Source organism: Anneissia japonica, unplaced genomic scaffold (assembly GCF_011630105.1).
Source record: "Anneissia japonica isolate Jap-2015-1 unplaced genomic scaffold, ASM1163010v1 scaffold287869_len1821871_cov162, whole genome shotgun sequence".
In the NCBI taxonomy this organism is placed as follows: domain Eukaryota; kingdom Metazoa; phylum Echinodermata; class Crinoidea; order Comatulida; family Comatulidae; genus Anneissia; species Anneissia japonica.
The window spans coordinates 574,983-602,484 of record NW_022741034.1 but is presented as its reverse complement, the minus strand read 5'-3'; the positions used below and the strand labels follow the sequence as shown (position 1 = coordinate 602,484).

Here is a 27,502-nt window from a genome sequence, read left to right as displayed (position 1 = left end):
ATATCTTTTTATGTATTTTTAATGTTTTGCCCTTTCTTGTTGCAATTTTTTAATATAATATTTTAATATTTATATACTTTTGTAAATACAATCATTTCAGTTTTTGGCTGCAGTTGTCTGTATTATACCAAATAGATAAAAAATAATGTCAGTTGAAACATGAGAAAGTATTTGGTTCGCGTTCGGAGAAATTAAACCTCGAATTGAAGCCCAGCCCTTAAAAAAGCTCATGCTCTTGAAAAAAAAGTCCAATATGGCTTCTTTTCTGGATGGGCTTCTTTCCGAGGCTACTTTTGCAAACTATAGAGATGGGGCTTCGATTCGAGATGGGCTTCTTCGAACTCGAGATTAAGCCCTGGGCTTCTATTCAATTAAATGTTTTACGTTAGGTCTCTAGGAATATATACACAGGTACTCCAGGTACCGCATACTTAAAAAATATCCAATAAGAGTTTATGTGTTTTCCAGTCGTTAACAAAGAGGGCTATGTTTATGATATTATTTAACTACACTAATCAAATGTTATTTTGCCAGATAACGAATAGAAGGTTAAATAATACAACAATACATTTTCATTATGATCAAATTCGAAATAATAACGTACTAAACCTGCATCCCAGGTAGTGATAAATATTATAAAGAGGGGGAGGGGCACACGATAGACGTAATGGCTAGTGAACTATTGACCAATGAGAAATGTGATTGAGCTTGGAACCGGAGAGACCTCATATTTCCATCGGCGTCGTCGGTAATTTTTAGCAAAGTTTTTGGTTTAAGTAGGCTAATTTACGTATAGACAGTAGCTAGCTTTTATTGCTTGTTTTTTTTTATATTTAGTGTGGCTGGTCTGTGTATTTTGCACGGTGTGTCACTAGGTAGGCCTAGCCTACCTAGGCTAGGCAGAGGCCTAAGGGTCTACCTAGAGGCCTAGCCTATATATTAATTATACATTACTAGGCCTAGGCCTAGGCCTACTACTACTACTAGGCCTACTAGGCCCTAGTACTAGGTAGGGATGCAGGCCTTGCCTGCATTAGGAAGGGCAAGGAATGAAAAAGGCCTTGCTTGGCATGGCCTACTGAAACTACCCAGGCCAGGAGGCTTGTCTGGAGAGTCGGGCCAGGCATAACACATGTACCAGTTTTGTGGCATCATAGAATACTTCACTGTTACTATCTATAGTGTTAGGCCTACGTCACGATAACATGTGATACTATGGCCTATAGTAGCATTAGTACTAGGTACTCCATTGCTATCAGTGACCCAAAGTGCGGTCAACCGGATCCATTGTCTCTACTGACAAACCATTGATCCCAAATTCTAACGTAATTTATTAAGATGATGTATATTAATTTTCTTTGTAAATTTTAATTGATGATTAAATACGTGTTCGATAACTAATAAATGCAAGCTTTTGTGTTTAATACATTTTGATGGTAAATTTTTAGGTTTTCAACTTTTAAAATGCCGATTCCAGAAAACCTATTCTAAATAATTAAGATTATGAAGTAATTCAGGTGTAATGACCGCTTTACCAATGGTAACCAATGTCTGGTTGACAACTAAGAGCGCCACCTGGTGTTGTGATGTACTAGGTTAATCACCCTAGCTAGGAATGGGCCTACCTAGACATTTCTTCTCTAGGCCTACCTAATTCCAACCCAATGCAAATACTACTTTCTTATTGCATTACTCATTATTGTGAACTAAAACCATATTTTAATCTATGCCTATGTTTTTTAGTGTATTTTTAGCAACTGGCAAAAACAATTTCATTGCTCACTTGTTTTATCAAGGATGACAAAGTATTTTTGATTCCTGATGTATATTAATATGAACATATTACAAGTTATTTGGTTATTTATTTTCTCATAATTCTAGAGTATACAAAATGAACACGGTATCAGGACTTATGTTATTAACATCTAACCACATTGCACATGATGATCAGTGGACATTCAACTGCTCTCGTCCGGGTCTTATATTTTGCTTGGGGTGTGCTCTGGAACAGCTTGAAGACCCAGAGAAGCCATCGGTAATGAAAAAATTCCTGCTTACGGAGATGCTCAAAGTGGTTATTGATAATGATCAAGAGCTTCTTCAATCCCTAAATGAAGAACAGCAAGTTTCGGTTCATCTTCTTACCGTGTTAACAGGTGCGTATGAACCTTTTTCCGGAGTGTCAATCAAACAACGCTCTTGTTTGCGTATGTTTTTATACTGTCTTTTTGTGAGACCATAGCAACAGTATACATGGGCATGGCTTATTGTGTCGTTGTTGATCGCCAATTTTTATCTTTTTTAAAAATTTATTGCACCTTGTATTTCTTCCCAAAAGGCGTGGTATAAATTCCTATATTATTATTATTATTATTATTATATCAGTTGCAAAGACCAATTGATACAAGCAATAAACCGAAACCTAGGACCACTAGAAACAAAAACAAAAAAAAACTTACAATCTTATCTTTATTTGTATATAAAAACTTTAAATATAAAATATATAAATTATATACACAGAAAGAACAATACTGTTTAATAGAAATAAATTGAATTTGTTGATCAATGTGTTCCTTTACTTAGTTTTACTTCATTTTCGTCAGATCTTTTTAATACACCAGATGACAGTATAACAGCTTCTGCAATTGAAGGTAAGTTCAAAGTTCAAATGTTCTTTAAATGTTAATTTATGATAATTTGTTATATGGTTAAATTATTCAGATTTAAGGCAACAGAACAGCAATTTGATTAATGCTAAATTTAACTAAATTTGTTTAAAATTAAATTGAAATTACATGATACTTAATATTAATGTAATTTGTCACGAAAGTCCAGTGGGAGCTGCCTTTTGGAACCTGTGAAGTTAGACAACTGAACAAAATACGATAGGCAAAACTACTTAAATATCAATGATTTATTAAACACTTAACCCACACAATACAGTTACCATTCGTACAGTTGAAGAGGCGCAACTACCGGCAACAAACATGTCCGGCTGCCTACCCACAAGACACTAAAAAAAACCTTGCTAACACCACCTAACATAGTCTACCATGACAATTTGCATTATAAGTGATCCATCTGCACAAAAGTAAGTTTGTAATAAACAAGTATGGGATGCCAAGAGCGTCTTTAGAAACATAATAGTTGCTGGGTTACATTACATAATTATTGTTGATATTATTTGTATTCAAAATTCTTGTATTCAAAGTCCATGTTGATTATTTATTTTATCATTGTTAATATTTTTAATCTTATATGGTATCATGTTACCATGGGGATCGTAGTAAGATCCAATTTAATGTGAGCGATTTACCAAAAAACATACTATTTATAACCTCCAGTTATATATATGTGGTTTTGATTGTGTCGAGACAGAGAATGGATTTATACGCGTACACCTTGATGAGGGTTGAAAGGGTTTATTCATCAAAATGATACGGTTTGAACTGAAAGATTATAGATATAAGATTATAAAAGTTATAAAGTAGTTATAGAAAATCACTGAAATAGTTAAAATATAATATTGTAAATAAGTGGAATGGGTTATTGTACTAATTAACTTTCATGTAGAAAGTAAACAAAATAATCTGCACACTGTAGAACTCAAATAAACAGAATAATCCATAAACTATAATTACTTAATCACTAAGCTGTCTCTTATACACATCTAGATGTGTATAAGAGACAGAATCTAAACAGGCTACTTTGCAACAGATCGGCGAGTTAGCTCCATTCATTGTTGTTAAGGAGAGATTGGCATCGGAACATTTTGCTCCAAGTTGGCGAAGCAAGGCATCCGTACAGAAAGTGGTGTTAGAGCCATTATCTAAAAATGCGTATGTTTCAACAAACCTGTTACCTCCTTTCGCTCTTACTCGTACAGGAACAGCAGCTAAACTTACACCTGGTCCTTTACACTTAGAAGCCATGCTAATGGTACTTGAATTTCCTGAGTCTGTGTTGATGTATGTTGGTTTTCCAACACTTTGTGGTTGACGTTTTGATGTTTCAGTTTGAGTTTTATTAGTTGGGTGGAGAAATGTAGAATGCTTTTCTGTACAAATTTTACAGAAGCTTGGCTTAGGGCAAGCTGCCACATAATGTCCAGTAGACAAACAATTCATACACAATCTTTTTTGACGAACAAATTCGAGTCTTGCTGGCACAGATTTTTGCTTAAATTTGTCACACCTTGACAACCAATGCGTCCCCGAACACAAGGAACACTTTCTTTGAAATGTCTCTACTTCTACTGCTGTCTCTTATACACATCTAGATGTGTATAAGAGACAGCTGTAGAACTCAAATAAACAGAATAATCCATAAACTATAATTACTTAATCACTAAGTTACCAAAATTATAATTAACAAAGCACATACACATAATGCAGTCAACCTATTAAACTACTGAACATGTTACTTGTTGCACAGCATAAAGCCTATATTATAAGATACATCATAACAATTAAATCTAATCAAACCTAAATATAACATAAAATAAAGTTAAACTTACATCTGTATCCTCTTCAAAACCGTTGAGTAAATACAGTAAAAATTGATATAAGAAACAGTACAGTCGTTTAAACAATAGAAGTTGAATTGGGTAGAGTTGAATGTAGAGTGTCTACAATTAGAAGAATGCCAAGCCAAACCCTGCCAAAGGGGCAAGATAAGACAATAAGGCTCTCTGATTGGTCAGGACTAATTAGTGTGCCTGGCCTTATGATTACTTTAACATATTGAGCAGGCCCTATTGGTAGTGGACAGGGCTAGTAAAGGGTATGAAGGTCACTCTATACTAACAACAAGGGTAGATGATAATATCACTAGTTTAAACCTTACACTATTTACGTGCATGATACAATGGTTAAATGCCCTATTATAGATATTCTGTCTGTGTTAAAATTTAAAATAAAAATCAATTAAGATATTTTTTTAGAAATAATTCCAAAATTCTTTATTCGTCCTCATTATTGGAAATCTTGAGTGGGCGCCTGAGGAGCTGCTGCATCCTCAGTGCAGCGACACCTGACTTAACTACAAACATTTTGGGCACAAACTATACATTTTATTTTATTGCTTTTTCCACACACAAAATATAAATAGGTAACACTATAGAATACAAATCAGAGTACAAAAAATGAAGTGTGGATAGTGACCATGAAGTCATGTTCACCAGTAAAATTCAGAGATTATAAAAAAATTGTAGATCAAATACCAAAATTATTGTAAGTATTATATTAACATAAAAAAAATAAATAAAGCAAAACAGATTGTCTGGTTTAAGAAAATACTTGGAAAAAGTCTTATTGGGAATTTTACTGTGAAAATGTATAATTAGAGGACTGCAGTAAACATGCAGTTGACATGGATTAAACATGCAAAATATACGTAAATGAACAGAAGTCTTACCAGGTAATTTAAAGCCAGGAACTCACTGCTTTGTACGACAGTCGTGCGACCGTCACACGATAAATCCAACTCCGCTTTCTGTGAGCGTTAGACGACACAACACCATGTTAACTGATCGTCATTAAAAACGATCCATTGCGCGCACGCCGTCGTGTTGCGTTCCTTATGGAATTGTGTCGGCCGACAACCGTCGTGCACAGTTAGTGCCAGCTTTAAGGGTCTATGTAATTGAATGTAGTGACGGCAGTATGCATGCATCCAATGGCAAACAAAATCTTTACATTTACTATTATTTTTATAACTCTAATTTGTTATTCTTTAATGAAATATAAAAATTCTTTCTTTAATTGTTTGTGCTTGGCAGACCGGAATATAAATTCAGGTTTTTAAAAAAATATTGTATATATAATAAAGTTTATCATTTAATTTTACTCTTGAATGAAAGGTAATGACTTACTTAATAAAGTAATCATTTAAAATTTTGTAATAATGTTTATCTCAGGATGTCTTTAACATTTAATTAAATGTGGTCTTGAGTAGCTTGAATGTGATTGGTTAAAAGGGACAGAAAGCAGTGTCCTTATACGGTATGATCAGCTGTTGCAAGGCATGTATCCAAGTCTGCAGTTTCTTCATTCTGGCCACGACTGGGTGGTAGCATTCTTGATTGCATTAAAGCATAGCAGTTGTAATTAAACATGGAAATTTGTAACATACAGATGTACAAACCTTTATTGTCCATAAGTTATATTTATACAGTACATATTATACAATTAGCAGCATATTTCCGGGGGGAACGTTGTGATACTGAATGAAAACTTCCTGTCATCTGCTCACTGAACAGTTCACTGCACACCTTAACATAGTAAATGATTAAAACAATATCAATTTTTCCCACAAAATGTTTTTATCTGAGATTCTGGGATGAATAGATTACCTCCCACCTAAGAGAGTGCCCACCTACTTGATGTGCAAGTATGCCTATTTTTAAAAGCAGTTTGGGGTTCGTAAGTAGGCCTAGCTAGCCTAATACCCCTTTTACACTATCAGCGAGACTCAGAGTAAACCCACCTTTACTTCACTGTTGGCAATACACCATGTTTCAAACACCAGAGTTGGGGTTATTGTAAATGGGTGAACGTCAACGAGTCCTGTTGACATCGAAACAAACAGTGTAAACAGTCCAGGCTTTGGATTGTATTTTTGTTTGGAAATTAATTCAGTTTTTAGTGTACAAGTAAATTAAAATGTTTTCCCCTGCGAAACTAAACTTCCCCTGCAAACTAAACTTCCCCCTGCGAAACTAAACTTGATTGCAGACTAATGATCTAGTTTTCCTCAAAAAGTCCATAGAGGGGAGCGTTCAACACCGGTGTTCAGCTGGTGTTCGTTGAGTGTGACTCAAGTTCATCCTGCAGTTTCTTCGTTAAGTGTAAATGGGTTTTGGCTCCGGTCTTACACTGGTGTTCGTTTTGGCTTGATAGCGTAAAAGTGGTATAAGACTAGTTGTTTATTCAAGTCACTTATTAATGCTCATTACCATAGTAACAACTTTCTTGGTGGTGTTAATATGGTAAAAGAATATAAACTCAACTTTTCACATGTTGTTGCTCAAAATGTATTAATGTATTAACTGTTTTGCATTGTTTTATATTATACTGTACATACCGTGTGTATATCACATGGATGTCTGTAACCACTGGTAGTTGTATTTATCTATACCAATTGTAATTTCATAATGATTTATAACTTGGTATTAATTATATGAAACACTCGTGCCATCAGCAGATCTATTTATAAATCTTATATATGTATTATATAAATATATAATACATATAATATATGTATTATATATTTATATATTAGGTTTGGTATGTAGCACTGTAAACAATATATAAGTAAATATATAAATAATAATAATTTATCTATGTTTACAGTATATAAATAATATTGTATGCATCAGGTTACACTGATGTAATATTACTGTTTTCTAAGTTTTTTTAAACCTGAATACTGAAAATAAATCAAAACAAATTAAATTCCAAAAATATTGTTTTGGTTATCTGCTGAGTTTATGTTAATTTTCAACATTGTGGCTGGCTTCAAATAGTAATTAATAATAAAAAATATTTTTAGATATACATTTCAATGCACTTTTATAAACAGATGAAAAATACAACATTAAATTGGGCAACGTTATACAATAAAATTAATTACGAAATATATTATATGGAAAGACTACAAAAATATAATTATCATTATTAATTTAAATCATTCAAATTAATTGAAAATTTGAAAATAATAATAATAATAATAGTGTAGTTTTATAAAGCGCACATATCCATCTAATGTAAGATGCTCAGGGCGCTTGACATGTGGACTAGGAACTCGATCAATGACTTTCTTCGCCCCTAAGGGTCTCTTCGTGTCTGTGCTACCCGGTAACTAGGTACCAGCAACTCTCGTCGTCCACTACAGGGGCTGTCTGTTCCAGTACACCGGGGTATCCCCCTACTCGTCTCGAAGGATGTACTGGGTTCTTTATAGTGCACACGAGCCACTGTATACACTGGGCCTACGGTTTATATTCCATATCCGAGAAGACTTGTTCTACCACCAGAACCATAGGCGAGCGTGCCGTTCGAACCAGCGCTGATATTATGGCTATAGCTTGCGGCGCCCCTGCTAACCGCTCGGCCTTTCGACTCACCAAAATTCACATTCAACAAAATAAATGAATACTAATATAATATAAATAAACTACCAGTTTGTCCACAAAAATAGACAGAAACTTTATTTCTTCCATAATGAAAATACATACTGATAGGTTCAGTCAGTTGGTTTTTGTTTTATATAATTTGGTTCTACTGAGAATAAAAAGTATGCTCAACACACAATTTCTTTGTATCGTATTTCTGCGGCAACTACTCTGTAGAATTTCAATCTATAATGGTTTCTACAGTATTCAAATAAGCTGTATTCAACCATTCAGAATCTGGCATCAATGAATATTTAAAATACCAGCTTCTTAGCAGATGCGTACATGTTGACCCCTGTCTGTAATGTATTATTACAACTACATCTCAGAGTTACTTCACGTTCAGGGGCTTATGCAACTGTCTTATAAGGCAAGTGAATCTTCCAATATGTAAATGACCCTCATTTACATACTAATTACACTCATTACGCCATTATCATAATGTTTTTCCATGGGTATCGAATTATTAGCTTTTCATCAGTATGGAGTAGGCGTGCTCGGTGTGCGACTGTTTGCGTAAGCCTCGGGAGTTTGACAAACTGAACCTTTACCTAAGCAGCTGTTAAGATTGTGATAGTTATTATTAGTAGAAATCTAAACACACATTGCTCATTAGCTGTGTCCCAGTTAATTAGACACGATGATCTTTACTACCAGGTACATCACAGACCCTTTCATTTCACCAACAGCTGATCAGTATGAAATATTTTATGTGTGATATGAAACCAATGCGCAGTACACATAGTAGGTATTTTCAATTGGAGACCATCGGTAATCAGTTCGTTCCAAAAAGCATTGAGAATGCCCCTGCGTTTCTGTTCATTTCCAAAGTGGATATGTGTTCTATAAATCATATATTATATTATTATATATAAATATTATTATTTATATACTGGTAGGTATATATTTAGGTATATTTATTGCAAAAAAAGAATTGCACATACAAAACAGACTCTTGCAGCATAAGCTGAATTGAAAGACTGGAAAATTATTACAATTATTGGCCATGAAAAATTTACAAATCATTATTAAAATAGAGCAATATTAAACATTAAAATTTACATTAATAACCTAAAAAATTACAAAGACGTATTACATATTAAAAATTCAAGAGAAATTAAACAATTGAGTCTCTAATAATATATATACAATTTCATAATAAAAAAAAAAACAAAAAACAAAAAAAAAAAGAAGCAAAAAGCAATAAATAAATAAATATAAACATATATGTTTTTAAAAAAAAAGTGCTGTTTGTGGTAATCTAGGAAGACATTATAAACAGCGGTGGCACCAGAAATTTGCCGACAAGGGGTTCCGACACGTCTGATGGAGGGATCCAAGCCAAGGTGCTAACTAGAGCTTTGGTTGATGGCCTAGACTGAAAAATCCCTTATAGGGTTCACCGGTAGAGTTTCATGGCTTAATATGGTCCAAAATGTGCTTTTAGACCACAATATGTGATTGGCAATTATCATTATAATTATTATTATTATTATTCGTATAAACAAATTATAATTTTTACAATTTTTTTACCTCATATTGACTCTGCACAGCATGGTGTTGTTCCAGGTCTTCTCAATAATTCTAAATTCAAAAAAATTAAATTAAATTTGAGCCATTCATACACTCATTCTTAAAGATCTACACAACAGTTTTAACATCAATACTGTGTCTTTGAATTACATGATCCAACAGTGAGCTGCATCACTTATTGAGCTTACATCAATACTGATCCAGGCATCTGATCGTCTTTGCTGCATGATAAGTGTGTGAACCATTCTGTCTGTTTGCGGTCGTGTCTCTTATACACATCTAGATGTGTATAAGAGACAGACATAGAATATTTCCATTTATTTAATTTTAAAAAATGTTCAGAAAAACATTAAAAGACACGGGTGGTAAACTAATAATTTCTTTTTATTGGGACTTACATTCTTGTATTATCATAGTTCCTCTTGTGTAAGCTCCTCCCCCCCATTTTTCGGAGGTGGGCCTTTACCCAGGGAACCCCCTTTTAATCAAAAGATTTCATGTCTAAATCAATAGCAATATTTGGTGTCCTGTAGTACCGTACTTTTAAAGTCAGCCTAATCTATTCATTTAGATTATACCCCTGCACTTTTGCCTGAGGAAAGGCTGGTACATAAAATTGGCCATAAATTAGGAGGTGGACTTATACCTGAGGAGGTACTATTTTGCCTTCATGAATGTTTATCAAGTGTTGTTTATGTGAAAGCTCAAATGATCACCCTCTTGAAATATGGATTTAAATAAATAAATTGTTTTACTTTAAATAATGATTGATTGGTTAAACCAACCATTTTAAGCTTTCAGTATGTCCAGTATTTTGCTTATTTAGGTCACCCTCATTTATTCTCGAATTTTGAGTATAAGGTTAGAGTTCATGCCCTTCTTGTTCTTCTTGGATACCAGACATAAATCTATTCGTTAGATATTCATCGTGTAGATGACATGGATGAATATGATATATCAGTGTACAATAAATTGGTAAATATAATCTAAATTAATACAATAATGTGTAAATAATGATATATTGCACTATGAGTGGTAAAAATGATAATCAAAACAACTCATTATTTGTAATCACCATATTTTAAAAAATAATAAAATTAATATTCCTTCAATTAATTACTGTAAAAAAAATGTGATAACAGGGGAGAAATGTCTGCATTACCTTAAATATAATTTTAATTAAAAAATTAATATAAAATATATTGTACTCCTTTAGAAATATATATGAAACATACATTGACATCACCATTAGAATATAGAATTCAATTTGTATAAATCACATCTAATTGTGTGCTTAAAAAAATGTATATTAAGATGAATGGACATAATATAAACACACAAAAAATACTATTAAAACAAAAATTATTGCCATACACAATTAAGTCTGGACTAGACAACTTTGCCTTTAATAGTGGTTGTTGTGTTTATCATAAACAAAATTTTTATTTTAATATGTTTCTGTTAGTCTATTAATTGTTTTAATTTTTAGTTTATGTGGACAGTCATTTTAATTTTCTAATTTTGGTTTTGCTTACTGACCAATCGGTCATATTTTCATGATCACATGCACACTGGTTTTTGGCGCAATGGGAATGGTTTGTTTCCCCGAACTTGAGGTCAAGGGTTTGATCCTTTGCTGTGCATTCCACTTGTGTCCTTGAGCAAAACAGTTTATCTACATTGCTTCAGTCTACCCAGCTCTCAATGGGTTCAGCAAATTACTGGGAGTAGCCTGCGTTGGACCAGCATCCCACCAAGGGGAACATCACACCCTCATCTGCTTTACACTACAGAAACTGGGGATAAGCTCCAGCCCCATGAGCCCTAGTGGCTCGGCAAGGATTTACTTACTCTGGTTTTGTCCCGGGGATGTCACTTGTATACCAACCTTACGGAGGGTGCAGCAGCCCTCCCAGACATGAGACACTTGCGCTACCTAAATTATTAGGGACCATTTACCAAAATCCGGTGTCGGTTGAACTACTATTACGGCCATGAAACCTACCAAATTAAACTTTCACTGGTTCCCGATAGTGAATAAGACCGCGATTCTGTCTGTTCGTGATCCCTACTGTTCGCGATCCCTACTGTTCATGGCTATGTATCAACGGTAGGTTTAGCACAGAGGTTAGGAAAAAATCTTCGCTAAAATCGTGTGAAAATTATCCTACTTTGATACGGGACGGAGCAAGGAATTTAACTACCAATTTTAATACCTAGGTATTTCCCACACTTGTGTTACCAAGTCCTCTCTAAATATACCCATACACGCTGAAACACTTCCATAAACTCCCACACTTGTGCTACCAAGTCCTCAAAAATACCGTAAATGCAGCACCTATCCATATAGAAATATTTAAGAGTGAGCCCCCCGGGGGTTTTGTTACCTTTCATTCTAAACAAATTTTTATTCTTGAACCAACTGAAAGAAACTAATACTCACAGGAATTCTTGTCAATGAAAAAAATATCAGTTGAATAGACTAATCAAATTAGCTTCATTTTATTTTTTTATTCAATACACATTGTTTAAGTCTTCATAATTATTCTATGATTATACTTTTTGTTTATGAAAATCAAGTATTACATTACAGTGTAATTAGAATTAGGATGTAATACAAGATACAAGATTCTTTTATTCTCACTCTGTAAAAACATTTACAAGTATAATTTGTTTTGCTACAAATACAATAAATAATTAATACACAAGTTAATAAAAAATATAAGATAAGATAAATAAACTACACAAATGTAACAAAAGGTAAATTGCAAAGTTGTGATACTATCAGGATTGCTAAATATGCTTGGCACCGTCAAATCAGCTCTAACTAAAAATAAATAAAATAATACTTATTAAATAAAACTTAAAAGTATTCTGCAGTGAAATAACTAATCACAGAAACCACACTAGTGCAACTTCTCTAGATTAGAATATGTGACCCAATTCCAGCCCTCCATAGCAGTACATTGACCAGCGCTTCAATCATTCAAGTTATTAGAATTAGCATAAATGAAAGTAAACCTTCTGTTAGCCCTCCCCCTGCTGTTCTCATAACTCCCATACTATACATACCACATTGACAATCCAAGGATGCGTAAGTTGGTGGAAGTGTATCCATGTTTTTAATAGTTCACCTCATTTGTAAACTTAATTACCATACTTCCTCTGGTATAAGCCCACACTTTTTGGGGGAGGGGGAGGGGGAGGTGTGGACCTATACCAGGGGAATTCCTTTTTAATCAAGTGGTAATTTTTTGGTACTGTATGCCTAATTCAAAGACAATATTTGATGTTTTTTTCTGAGAATTTTAAAATTAATACCATGGGCTTTTGCCCGTGGAAAGATTGGTATATAAAATTGAGCATAAATTAGGTGGTGAAGTGGGGTTATCAGTGGTGGTGCCAGTGGGGGAAAATTCCCTTCCCCCCCCCCCCCAGCACGACTAGGTCGTCGGATAAAAAAATTAATTAAAAAAAAAAAAATCAAAATTTGCCTATCCAGATAATGTTATTTTGACTGTCAATCCCTAATATTGTGGTCTAAGCATATTTTGGACCATACTAAGCCATAAAAACTTCATCGTGGAAGGCCGTTGACAGGCTCCGTTTGCCAATTGGCTCGGACACCTCCGTCAGACTTGTTGGCAAATTTTCACCACCACTGGGGGTTACCCCCAAGGAATGTGGTAGTATTACAGAAACTAGTTATGTAGCCCTTTTTCATATAGTGGGTATTTTATCCACAGCTCATTTGTCATTAATTTGTTCAAGATATTCTCAAAATAAAGTTCAACAAAGATAAGCTAAAATAATTATGACATCTGTTATTAATTATTTATAGAGATAATGTCTTGACGTTAAAGCATCATTTTTCAGTGGTATGATTTACCAGCTCTGAAGTTCTTTTGGACTGGTGTCCCCTTTAAATGTTGTTTCTTAATTCTGTAGTAAATCATATGGCATAGTTCGTGGTCTTTTCTTCAGGGCACAAGGAAGACCAGATGTACCCCAGAGGTGCTACTTGATTGTCAGTCCAAAATAAGGGTCTCACAATTTCCTGCATCTCAAGATGCGAAGGCATGGCGGAGGTCCAGGACAAGTCCAAAAATTTTACAAAAAAAAAAAAAGGTTTCTTCTGACTAATTGTTTATCGTTTTTAGAAAATTGCTGATATGTACAAAGTGATATTGCGGGAATGTGATCTGTTTTTATTTCGCACTGTAACAGGGATATATTACTACAGTAGGTGAAATATCACATAACCCCAATATTGTGGCTGCGGTTACGGTAAAGTTCTGGACTTTAATACAGAAGACATTGTTGGCAATATAGGCATAGCCAGCGAACCGTCCAGCCGTCCTTTGGACGGCCTACAATTATTTAGGACGGCCACTTTTACCGTGACGGCTTGGACGGCTTGGCCTAATCAGCTGAGCCTCCTAATTGGGCCTGGTCTACCTTTAGCAAATTCTTCAAATCTATCGAATGTTACATTAAACTAAAGCTAAATCATGTTTACATTTGATAAAAACAACATTTATTGATTGAATGTACGTTGTTTTCGTACATTTGATGGGGATTCCCATGGGCATGGTGTGAGCGTGGTCCACCCATCGGCTCAGTGCCACACCCACTGGCTTCCATTTTGGATAGCCGATATCGTTTTTCTGGCTAAACCCCTGGTTAGCAATTTTGCGGTAATGTACAGTAGCTCTGTCTGAAATGGCTTAAGATTAATGTCGGTACATGTGCAATCTTGATATATCACATCAAGACTGTCTTATCTCAAGATTCTGCAAATGGTGTCGGTTAGGTTACCAACATCCTGACCTGCTAATATTTGATACTGAGGGGGTAAGATATCATACAACAGTTGTATATACCATCTTGTGTTTACTCAAGGTCAGAGGTAATGACACCTGGTTATTGTGTTCAATATTGCAAACTGGAGAATATTTTCAACATAGAAATGTGTGCAATTCCACTCTTGCCCACCAAAGTTTTAGCCAGAAAGGACAAGAAGATATTTAAATATACTGTAATATGAGGCTGGCCATCTCAAAACAAGCTTCAGTGAAAAGAAAATTGACTATTGATATATTCATTATTCGGCCCCAATAAAAAAATCATTAGTTTATCAGTCACACTATCAAAGAATAAAAACTGATGAGGGAGGGAGGTTTTTTTTTTGTTTTTTTTTGTTATCCACACCCCCATTTTACCGATGTTCACAAGAAATCAATGGTTAGGGACACATATATAAAAAGTCATAAGAATGGAATCAATTTTATATTTAAAAATTGAAAAAAAAATTGACTTTAAATATATTAAGTATATAAGAATATATAAAAAGACCATCAAATACATAAATTAAACTATACAATGGTATTAGAGGGAGGTCAGGGAGGTACTTTCACCCAAAAATTATGATTATGGCACCATTAGATGGCCAGAAATGGAGAACAGTGTAACATACTATTATTAGTAGGTAGTTTTCGCTGCACAACATTAACCTTAATGTTAACGGATGACATCATAATTTATTCATTACTTATTCATCTTGCATGTTAATTTCAGGATTTTACGTGCTCGACGTACGTTATTTATGGGTTTGCGCGTGCGTATTTTGATTTGTTTACAAAAGGGGTGGAGCTATCGTGCTGCACGTTGGGTACTAATGTTAAAGTTGAGGTTAACGTTGTGCGGCGAAAACTACCTATTCTACTATTGTTCATATTAATATTGTTTATTGGGGTTTTATTTACAGTATTCACTATATTGCAATATATCTACCAGTAGTCAAAAAATAAATATGTAAATATATCACATGAAAGTATGATGATACTCCCCACTGATGATAATTAAAGATGATAATAAATATTTTGAGAAAAACATATTTTCCTATTAAGATTCCAACCAAAGACCACTCGGTAATATGATGTTTTTCTATTAGTTGTATTTAATTGTTAAATTGTTTAATGTTATTTTGTGAAGTAATTTTGATGAATAAAGAATTTATTGAATGATTGAATATTTGGTTGATTGATTGATTGGTTATTTGATGAATTAATTACCCTGTCTTCCATGTCTACTAATATATGAATATACATTTTTCATTTTTTGACAGTAATTGTTCAGGTTTGTTGTAAAATGAAGAATGATGATTTAGTGTGTGGACTTATCAACCAGGTCACATCTCAGGTAAATAACTGTAATTAAAAGTTGTTCATAAAATTCTGACAAGAACTTAAAGAGTGCTGTGAGGTATTGTTCATGCTTCTTGCACTTTGGCCCCTATTTCAAACCTGGCCAGTAGGAAGCTTTCGTTTTGTGCGATGAGGCAACGCTAGAAAGGATTCACTAATGCTTGACCGTCCTACTGGGTGCCATACGTTCTCTGCATACGTAGACTTGGCCAAATTGCGTCCTTGATTCCACGCGACCATGAGAACCCAACATTCTCACATGTGCAGATGACTTTATGGGATGTCATTATGTTCTACGTCTTACCGTCGGTGTGCAATCGACAGCTCCCTCCTGTCAAGTTTAGTCTCCAACATTAAATTTCATGTAAAAAGTACTTGAGATTTATCCTTTTATGGGACATGATATTACTGTACATCATCATCTGTAATGGATGTGATCATATTATTATAGTCAATTTGCAAAGATTTTTTTACATAAAACTTTTATTGTATGCTTTTTTTTGTTGATAAAAAACACAATTTATAAGAACAATGAGTCTGAAATCGCTTCAAAATTAAGAACAAAATAAGAACAATTTGAGGCTAAGGTGAAAAGTCAAAATGAGGTTGTTTTTTGAAAAAAAAAATAGAAAAACCAACAACCCTTAACTGTATCTTATTTGCAGTAGGTGTTCTAGTAATGATAATAATAATGATAATGATAATAATAATAATAATGTCATCTTATTAGGCGCACGTATCCATCTCTTGGTAGAGTTGCTCGCGGCACCGTTTTCCACCTGCAGAGTGTACATGTAGCCATTTTTCTACATTATTATTTTTGAATTAACTAATTTATTTTATTTTAATTATTTATTTCTTTTATGTAATAGCCTCTAAAATACAGTATATAGTGCTATAATAATAATTGTGTATATGTTTTGAAAGTGTGTAAATATAAGAACAATATAAGAACATTTTAAGCATGAAATTGGCAGAAAAATAAGAACACTGAGGGTGGGCAAAACTTTACTGGTTCATAAAAAAAAGGGTATGCATACTTAGAATGTAATAAGTAAAATGTATGGTGGTACCTTTCAGATAACCTAAATATATTACTCCTTTGTGTTAACCCTCTAGATACCGTCTTCGACTGTAGTCGAAATTGACCTCTAACCGAGAATTCCCATTTTCGACTGCAATCGAAATTTAGTGACTAAAAAATAGGTGGTTTTCAAATCGCTCTTCTGTTTTTATTTTAACTCCAATACGTCAGAAATTTTAAACACGCATGCGTGAAGCTTTCTTCTTTCGAAATCTGTGAAGAACTCACATGCGCTTATATAAAAATGTTTAGAAATATCAATTTGAAATCGTTATTAATTTTGAAAATTTTCCGAAATGGCCGCACAAGATGTGTACACAGCAGAGGAAGCGATTGACCTGATTTTTGATTCAGACAGCGATGAAAGTGAGTTTTTACATGTGCGAGACTTAGACGCGCCTGATAGCGATAATGACGGCGGGGCTTCAAGCAGTTCTGACGGCGGAGATGTTCTTGATGAAGATGAGCCTAGGCCTAGAAATGTGAGGGTGGTCGTTGCTTTTGAATGGAAAGATCGTGCTTGTAGTTATGGATGGTGGGTAAATAAATTATATAACTGTGTGGAATAGGAATGTTTTATATTTGTTTTTATTTATTTTTGGCTATAATTTATTTTTTTTTTTTTGGTTTTTGCTGACGATTTGTATGTAGCATTTTTCTGTCATTTCTATTATATTATATATATTATATTATATTATATTATGAATAAAAAATCCTAAACATATAAATTATACATCAAATGAAAGCTTATTCTATAAGCTTTCTTTGTTTTTAGAAACATTTTTCTGTATAATTTACAGAAAGTTCCCAAAAATCCACCAGAACGATGTATACTCAAAAAACGCAAAAAACCTAGTTACACTGCAAAAGAATCCGGTATTCAAGGGTTTGCACTACAAAAGAATCCGGTATCCAGAGGGTTAAGCTGATCTGTTCAGACAATCAAATTTTCTTTGACACAAATCTGTTGTATGCCCATATATGGTCATAGTATGCCCATATATGGTCATAGTATGCCTATATATGGTCATAGTATGCCTTTTATGGATCATTACAATATTTAAGCATGTCACATATTTTTGTCAAATAAAATCTGATAAAGTAGACAGGGCTTTAGGTAAGAAATTCCTCTATAATTATTTAAAAAAAGAACTAATGAAGTACATTGTGAAATAACCCATTCAAATTTGTGAATAGTACCACGATTCCATGAAACTATTTAAGCATAACTTGATGTTTATTAAGAGCTTAAAATGCAACTTAAATTTGTAAAGCCTTGGTCAAAAACTTTAAATTGAAATGTGCATAGTAATTTTCAAGGAAAAATGAAATGTCCTGTTTAGGTTTTTAATTTAATAGATGTTCAATTTTATTTATTGTTTATTTTCTTATCATCCTAAAAGTTAGGTTTGAATTCAAACAGTGATTTTTTTTTTGTGTGGTACCATCTTTCTGGCTAGGCCCTAATAGTAAACAGCTGAGCTATTAGATGTATTCAGCATTATTATAGGAAAATGATATTTAAAGGGCTAACATAGCCACTTTAACCATCCCGCTTGGCTGACATCTAATCTAATAATACCTGCTAGGCCCTAGACAGAGATTGATCATATGTTTCTCCTGTCTGTTATTTGATTAATACTGCCTGTGGCATGCGCCTCTCATCAAGATCTCTACTAGTGTGAAGGGCTTAGCTGGCACGAGCCACCCTGTGCCCATATATGGTCCTTACGAGTGCCTTACACCAACCATTCAATACTTCCAGGGATCCCCTCAGAAGATATGGACACTAAAGAATATTCAGTGCTTAAGATAGGCTAATATTTTATTTGTCATTAAATCAAAAAACATTAAGGTGCCTTTACAAACTTATACATACATAAAATCAAATTTAAATCTAATCTTTTCTTGCTTTTTATTTTTTGTCTTTTTTCATTGATTTCTTCCTATCATTGTCGAGCGCACTGAGATCTCTTATTTGCCCTATAAAAGTCTATGTACTGTTATTATTATTATTAGCTTTATTATTATTAATGATAATAAATAATAATTTATTCATTTATATTGTGCAAATTCCATTTTGTTTAAATGTGCATTACTATACAAAAGACACGGAAAACAAGTTTACAAAAAGTTAAAATTTGGAACTAAAATGGAGGAAGCAAATTGTCACTATTTAAAAATTAAGTCATATAAAATTATATATTTGCTTTTCATTTTTTGTCTTTTTTATTATTTTCTTACCTAGTATTGTCAAGCGCACAGAGATCTCTTATATTTGCGCTATATAAGTCTAGATGTATTGTTATTATTATTATTGTTATTTTTTTATTATTAATAATAATAAATAATAATTTATTCATTTATATTGTGCAAATTCCATTAAAACATGTTTAAATGTGCATTACAATAAAATAGACAAGGAAAACATGTTTACAAAAAAGTTAAAATTTGGAGCTAAAATGCAGGAAGCAAAATTATAACTATTTAAAAATTAAATTATATAAAATTTAATATATAAAATCGTATATTATTATAATTATTATATTATTTTATTTAAATTCAGTCAAGTTGCAACACAGAAAGCAATCAATAAAATTTAAATATAAGGAACATCACAAGCACATAAAATTCATAAAATCAGATCACAACAAGAAATTCAGGAAGCTAAAATGTTAACAGCATATTAAAATTCAGTTTAATTGCATGACACAAAAAGTTAAAAAAATAAATTTCAAGATTCAGTTAAGAAGGGAACATTGCATGCACGTTTAACCCTTTTGCTGCGTACCCCTGATAGTACCAGGGGCATGAAAATAATTCTTTTTAAAATTGTTCCTGTACTGCGGAGCCCTCTATAATTGTTTCTAGGAACTGGAGGTGATTTCTACTGAATTACATGGAGTAATGACTAATTGTTGCGAAAAACTCATCTTGCAGCGAATTTTTGAATTTTTTTTTTCACAATTCTGCCGACAAACATGGATTTTTGCATATTATTTTTTTAACAAATTTGAAATAATTCCTACGAAATATTATATTTCACAAGTGTCATTACTAGCAACGAAAAATATCATGTCGGCCATTTTTATGTGTGATAACAGAGCCTAAATCGAGGTAAGGCTAGGCCTAGCCTAGCAGCGTTGGATAGGCTAATGTTTTAGGCGCCTACAACATTTCTTCTCATGACCTATCGCAAAATCAAACATGAAAATACATTCGCATTTATCAAATTTCAGTCTTATTTCCCATTTTTTCATTCTTAGGAATGTCTAAATTCCGTTAAACTAGCAATTCCGTATTATATTTATAAATCTTTATAAATAACATTATACAAAAATTAGATTTTTCTTAACAACTGAAATTTTGCCGGGAATGGGGCTTTAAAGGGCTAAGGTGCAAAAGAGCTATGGCTATAGTACCTTTGTATGATCAGAAATGGCACTCTCATACTTAAATGTTAATGGTAGGCCTATAATTATCTTCCAAAAGGTTGGGAGGTGCAGGGGAGGGTTCCCCTTGGAAGGACATTGTGTAATAGGTATGTTGGAAACAAGCATTGATGTGACAGCTGTCTGATAGGTATGCTGTATGCCCAGGTTTTTATCATGTGAAAATTTTGCTTTCTCTTCATTTTTTTATATCCAAAAAATTAGTGGGTTGGGGGAGCCAACTGGGGAGCCAACTGGGCACCCTCTGGAAAGACATGATTTGTTTAATAAATATGTTGGAAACAGGCATAGATGTGCTAAAAATCTGATAGGGTATAAATCTGATAGGCCCAGGAAAAAAAAAAAAATGATTTTTCTCATTTTTTTAGTTTCCATTTTTTTATTTCCAAAAATTAGGGAGAGGAGGTGGGAGGGCCAACTTAGCCCCCTTGAAAGAAAATACATGTGATTTGTTTAATAGATATTTTGGAAATAGTCATAAATATGACAGCTAAAAAATTTATATCATGACAAAAATGTTAAAAATATTATCATTTTAGTATATCCTAAACCTTTGCTGTACTAATTGTTGCAGTGCCTTGAAGATTCAAGTTTTCAACACAGTCTGCCATCACTCAATCTGATTGGACGTTTGCTACAATCTATTCCTCCATTGGCAGATCTTCTTCAGCGGGCATACAGTAAGTCAATTATTTCATCTCAAACCATTTTGTTGTTTATTTGGCTTCCTATAGGAAGTCTATTGATACTCCTCAGTAGGACAGCCGATAGGCGATTTGACCGTTTTTTTACGCTTTTTTCGATTTTACTTCCACGTTTGCTTTCCGAAGTGCCACCTATCGTTCATAAACGTAACCACGTTCTAGCGTCGCTAAGCAAAAATACAGCAGATTTATCTATGTTCTCATTTACATATAAGGCCTGCCAATTACTTCCTTATATGGTAAAAACATTTCCAAATAAGTTTAGTTTCGGAACCAATCGGAGTTGTTTGGAAAAACCCACGTTAACACAAAGCATTTATCGATAGAAGTTGACGCATGTGAAATAGTGAAAATCTGGTATGGTTTGACAAGGCTTTTATTTACAATTTTCTCCATAGTCGGATTTGCGTCCCCGGGAATCAATATCTTTTTGAAGTGTTGATTTATCATGTTTAATCTTAGTTTAGTCAGGTAAGACCTGTCTCAAATCTGTTCAAAAATTGTTAATCGTACTTATAGGCCGTAAAATTAAACTAAATATTTTGAGCATGTGTGAGCACACGGTAGTCGTTGCTGAATGACATTGACTGCAGGCGCGGGCCACATGGTGGTGCGATGCATTGTTGTGCTAGCCTAGGAGTAGGCGTCTGACAGTGAAGGCAGACTGAGGCTTTGTTAGTTTAGGATAGACCATGTGTACTACTGTATTTATTTCCATCAAATTTCTATAATCATATTGATATTACCAGCCTAGCTAGCTAGCCAGGATTTATTTTAATGCTATAATAGGCATATGTGATGTCTATATAATATTTGATGAAACATACACAGTAGTAAGGATAGGGCCAGGCATAAGATTAGGAGACACAATAACACTACAGTAATTTTATTTATTCTATTTATTAAAATTGGGCATGTTCATATACAAAAATGCATGAAAATGAAGTACAAAAAAAACAAAAAAACAGACAGGCTAGCGGAATACCAAAAGAAAAATGGGCTTCTTAAAGCCTGGCACCAAAGAGAATTCTCTCAAAACCACTAACCTGTTAAAAAAAAAGACATAAAAAACAAGGTACAGCCTATATCACTAGTGTAGTGTGTTTCATAAAATATTATTTTGGTCATTGTGACTGAGATACAATAACAAAATAAAGTTGCTGTCGCAAGCACAATTTGATTCATGTTGTAATAATTTTAATTAATGACTCAAGGCTTTAGTGTTTGTAAAAAATACAAAAAGCATACCAATCTCTATATTATTGAATACTTTATATTTATGTAACCAATATATTTTATTTAATTTTATGCACACCAATTTCAGATTCTGTACAGATTTGCAGACAATGACGGTTATGAACGTGCAATGTTAAAAACTTTATAATGATGCTTAATGTTTCAACCATTGAACTCTAATCTACTCAGAATGACGCAAAAACAAAAACTTGCTTTAAAAAAAAAATAAAAACCACTGCAGCAGTGTTGTTATTGATTTAATTTTTTTAAATACAGGCTTTGCTTTGTTTATAAAGAACAAGTGTCTTCATTATTATTATTGCTATTATTACTTACAGAAGAAATAAGCAAACTAATTATGTTTAATGCTTATGCAAATATAAATAATTTCTTATTTTAGTCAGTTTTTAGTAAAGTACCAACCAGAAAATGAAATGTTGTCTACCTCAGTACTCTTGTTTCCAGCACTGTATCAAGGTTTGTGTTTATGTCAGTCTTGAAATAGGCTACCACAGTTATTGAAATAAATGTTCTGAAGGATATCATAATCAAATACAGTACCACCATGTATATTTATATTCCATAATAATTTAAAAGAGATAGGCTAGATGTGAATGTGTACTATGTAATAAAGTATTATTACTAAGTATTGTTATAAAAATGTTTTTTTATGTCCTAAAAATCGCATATATTGAGTGAAATTGTGAATGACAGGGTGAATCTGTGAAGCATGCATATGTACACTGGTCATTTAGCCAACAAGATACTGATTTCGGAAGCAATGGAGTCATTTTTAAAAAGGAAAATCGTCGCCGCATATTTACGGGTACGCTAATATGCTAGGCCCCCCCATGTGTCCCTTAGGCCTCAGCCTCGTATACGAATCAAATAGAGACAAACTGTAATATTGTCTATAAATTACTGAGTTAGAAGATTACATACTTAATAATATTTATTCTAAGGGTATATATTTATTTCATACAAATTAATTATTTGTGTAGCACACGGTCTTCGAAATGTTCTGTATATTACAATCTTCCTGTGTACGATCGCTGATATTTACAAAATGGAGTACATGCTAGTCTTCGAGTGCAACGAAATGGAGGCACCCTTAGTTTCCAGAGTCGGATTTGCGTCCCCAGGGCTCGATTTTTCATCTTAATATTTTTAATTATAAATTTTTACAGCAGGGATTTTATTAAATGCTTTACTGTTCAAAATTTTTTTGTATTTTGAATTCGCGAATTACTAAAACACAAACTTATAAAAATTGTGTACCACGAATTGTCTATTAAATTACTCCTTATGGTTTCGGTCCAAATACAACAAAAATATTTCACTATATTGTTAAACTATTTATAAACTTGTTTCATTATTATGTTTGTTTTGTTAAGTAAGTTACTTGATGAATTAACGTTTTTTTCAAACACCATCAAATTCTGAAAATTTGAACTAATTTTAAAAAATAGGGCGCCCTCTCCTAGGCGAAATTTATCATGATTTCTCCAGTGGCTTTCATACTGTCCTGTTGTTATGCCTACTGGCCTCTAGAGGGCCAAGACAACTCTATCACTTTGTAAGTAAACATACTGGCCTCTAGAGGGCCGAGACAATCTACCACTATGTAAGTAAACCTACTGACCTCTAGAGGGGCGAGACACAACTCTAGCACTATGTACCGGTAAGTAAACCTGGTTACCTCAGATTTCCAACAGTATTCAATCAAGAGCACTGTATGTACAATAGATACTGACAAAGGAAACATGTTGTCACTTTAATCTTGTCAGAAAACCTAAAAAAGTTATTTGCTTTATGGGAGAAAATAATGTAGGCCTACCAATCCTAAAAGGTCTGTCTAGAATAACAAAATTTCTTTGACAAAAAACGGATATTAGTCATAATATGCCTATATTATTAGGTCATGAATGATGTGATAATTATAATAATGCAATAAAACTTATAAAGCACCTATTAACGTTAAAAAATAACAAATTTCCACCGGCACTAAAAATGAAAAAAAAATGCTGCAGAAAAAAACAATAAAAGAACATATAACTTATAACAGATTAAGCCTAGTGAAAAATTATAAAAGTAGGTAGTTTTCAAACCAAGGGGCACTAACTATGTTCAGTAAGCACATGTGTGACACGTGTAACAACATGAAGCATGTTAGGATAAGCAGGACAAGTTGGACGAGAAGTAGTGTGGAGATGGACAAGCGAGGAAAGATACAAAGGTGCAGTCCATTGATGAAATTGAAAGTTTTAAGAAGGAACTTGAACTTCAGTCTTCAGCTGACAGAAAGCCACTGAAGGCGTGATATGAGAAAATTTCCTAGCCATATTGACAACACGGGTGGCAGAGTAAAGAAGTTGAAGATGCCTTGAATTACCAGAGGGACAAACCAAAAAGAAATGAGTTACAAAAATCAATCTTAGATGTAATAAATGCATGGACTAATGTCGCAGTAGCAGAAGATGTAAGATAGAAAATAAATTTTAGTTTTACACAAAAGATAAAAAAGTATTAGAAATGGAGACCATTTCTCATAGGGGATATCTCTAGTTTTTATTCTGTAGCCAAATATCACCTGGTATAAAGTAAAATGCATGATTGATATATAATACAAACAATATCTACTAACTATTTACTAAAAAAAAAAAAAATTCCCCCTACTCCCTCCCAAAAAAATAAAAAATTCAAGAATATTTTTTTTTCTTCAATATCATTTTTTATTGGGCCACTGGGCTCACTTGTTATGACAGTATGTGAGCTGTTGTGATAAAATGAGTCTTGTGGTACGAAAAATGAAATATAGACCTAATGGTATAGATAAAAGCATCATGAATTTATATACATATTTTACTTGTAGTACCAATGATTGTGTTAGTATGTAATTGTTGTAACTCAACCTTTTATTCTTGTTTTTTTACAAATGTTGCCAGATTATTTCCTCAGCAATATAGAGCTATTAACTATTTAATTACAATGTAATTTAGTAATTAAAAATGTTAACATTGTTTGGGATGTAGTTTGCTACTGCTACCCTTCTAGGTCTATTTGAGATTACAGCGATTCCACATAATGATTCATCAAAATCTATTGTTTTCATGAAGACACCATGTTTATCAAATATCTCTAGTTTATGAATATTTGAAACTATTATATTCTCATATATATCCATAATTATACCGTTGGGAGGATACAGAAATTCTTGCCTTACTACAACTCTCATAAAATTATCATTTACGTCAAACATTTGTATTCTGTTATTTCCAAATTCAGCAACAATCACATTACCTTCCTTAGTTAAAGTGACATCACATGGCTTATTCATACGACCCTCTTTTTTACCCTTAGAGCCTATCTTTTCTAGCAGTCTTCCATCATCAACATTGAATTTAAACACACAGTGAGCTTTAAAATCTGCTACATACAGCACTCTAGTTTTATTGTTTACTGTTAAGCCTCGTGGATCCTTCAATGTTCCTTTACCAAATGAGCGGATTTCTTGAAATTTATCATCACACATTGCAATACATTTTCCAACAGAAGTGTACACCAAGTGACCATCACACATAAAATGCATTCTTCCGTTCTTCATAACTTTTGTCACCTGTATCCTAGCAACAAATAAACCAGATTGGCTGAACTTATATATATATTTACGACTGCTTGATACTAAAATGTATCCATTTGTGTCTAACACTATGCCTGTCGCTGCAAATCCATCTGTGTATTTTGATATGTCAATGGTATAAGCAAGTCCCAGTGATTCCACCTTGATATTCACTGGAGATCCTTTTATCTCTGCACCTCCAACAGTGATTTTCATTTCCCAGTCACCTTCCACATTGCATCTACCAGGTATTTTGTACTCTCCACATCCTTGATGCTCTATCACAGTGGTAATCTCTTCTGATGAGTTCCTTAGTGTGGCAGATAATTGAAATACATCATTTTCTGCTTGACCTAATACTTTTACAACAAATTCTTGTCCCTTAGTGACAGTAATTGCTTCATCATCTTTAGCAACCTTGTACGTGTCAGCAACAGTTGTGACTTTACCAATGCCCTCAGTATCGATCAGCTCATCTATTTGTGTAGATATAATGATGTTTGGTATAATATTTCTTTCATGAAATGATTGACCCACATCAGCTTCTTGAGCCATGTCGTTGAGAGTCATCAAATGTTGCCAATAAGATTCACAAGTTTCTATTTCATGTTCATTTGTCACTGTATTGATATGGACCATCAGATCATTTGCTTTAGTCAACTTTGAATTAATATCTTCCACTTTATGATCAATGTCTTTTTTCTTTTCTTTGTGTATCTCTTCAAGTTTGGAGATTAATTCTTTGCTTTTCTTTTGAACTGTCATGATTAGTCTTTTTTGCTTAACTTCAACAGCTGATTCAAATTCTGACATATCATTATGGATAGATTCAAGTGTTCTTTTCAGATTGATTTTAATGCCCTCAGCTAGTCTGATAACTTCAGAAGCATTTTGGTTAAAATTATCTACAGCAGTCTTCATTTCAATCACATCATGTTTATTTTGATAACAACGAAGAACTTGATTACAATCCTGACATGCTGATTTGTTGCAAGTTGAGCAGTAAAATTCCAGTACATTGTTGAAATGAGTTGGACATTTGTGATTTTCATCTGTACATCCTTCTTCATTGCTTTCCAATATGTATAATTGATGGTTTTTCAGTGCTGGTATTATCTTGTGGTGTTTGGAACATTTCCCACAAAAGTAGAGTAAACATTCTGAACAGTGGTAGGTTGGTGGATTGTAACAGCTGGAACATGTACTTGATTTTTTTTCAGATTCGATCTTTTCCACATAATCAAGTAAATAGAGAATTTTTTCATTGGAAGTGAGTTTCTCCAAATCCTCTTTTTTGAGTTTGTGTTGCTGACCACATTTGAGACACCAGAATATTCCATGTCCTCCCACTAAACTTTCCAGACAGTGAAGACAGTAGCTATGGAGGCATTTGAGTGTTTTTGGCTCCACGAATCTCTTTAAGCAGATGGCGCATTCTAGATCTTTTTTATTCAAGAATTGTAATTCCTTGCCAGCAGACATCTGTAAAATAATT

General features: G+C 33.4%; 2 protein-coding genes across 2 annotated transcripts in view; one reads left to right on the top strand and one right to left on the bottom strand.

The window, feature by feature from the left end:
* The first annotated feature begins 725 nt into the window (after positions 1 to 725).
* Positions 726 to 21,733, top strand: LOC117118487 (meiosis inhibitor protein 1-like). Its single transcript, XM_033263087.1, has 6 exons — positions 726 to 748; positions 1,882 to 2,156; positions 2,604 to 2,651; positions 15,834 to 15,907; positions 21,023 to 21,128; positions 21,672 to 21,733. The coding sequence occupies exons 2-6, from the start codon at positions 1,892 to 1,894 to the stop codon at positions 21,731 to 21,733; spliced, it is 555 nt and encodes a 184-aa protein (XP_033118978.1). The 5' UTR covers positions 726 to 748; positions 1,882 to 1,891.
* A 312-nt stretch (positions 21,734 to 22,045) lies between these two features.
* The window catches only part of LOC117118514 (tripartite motif-containing protein 2-like), a 34,993-nt gene continuing 29,536 nt past the window's right edge, over positions 22,046 to 27,502 (bottom strand). The window contains exon 3 of the mRNA XM_033263136.1: positions 22,046 to 27,489. Coding sequence (XP_033119027.1) covers positions 25,384 to 27,489 — 2,106 coding nt within the window. The 3' untranslated portion in view covers positions 22,046 to 25,383. The remainder of the gene's footprint in view (positions 27,490 to 27,502) is intronic.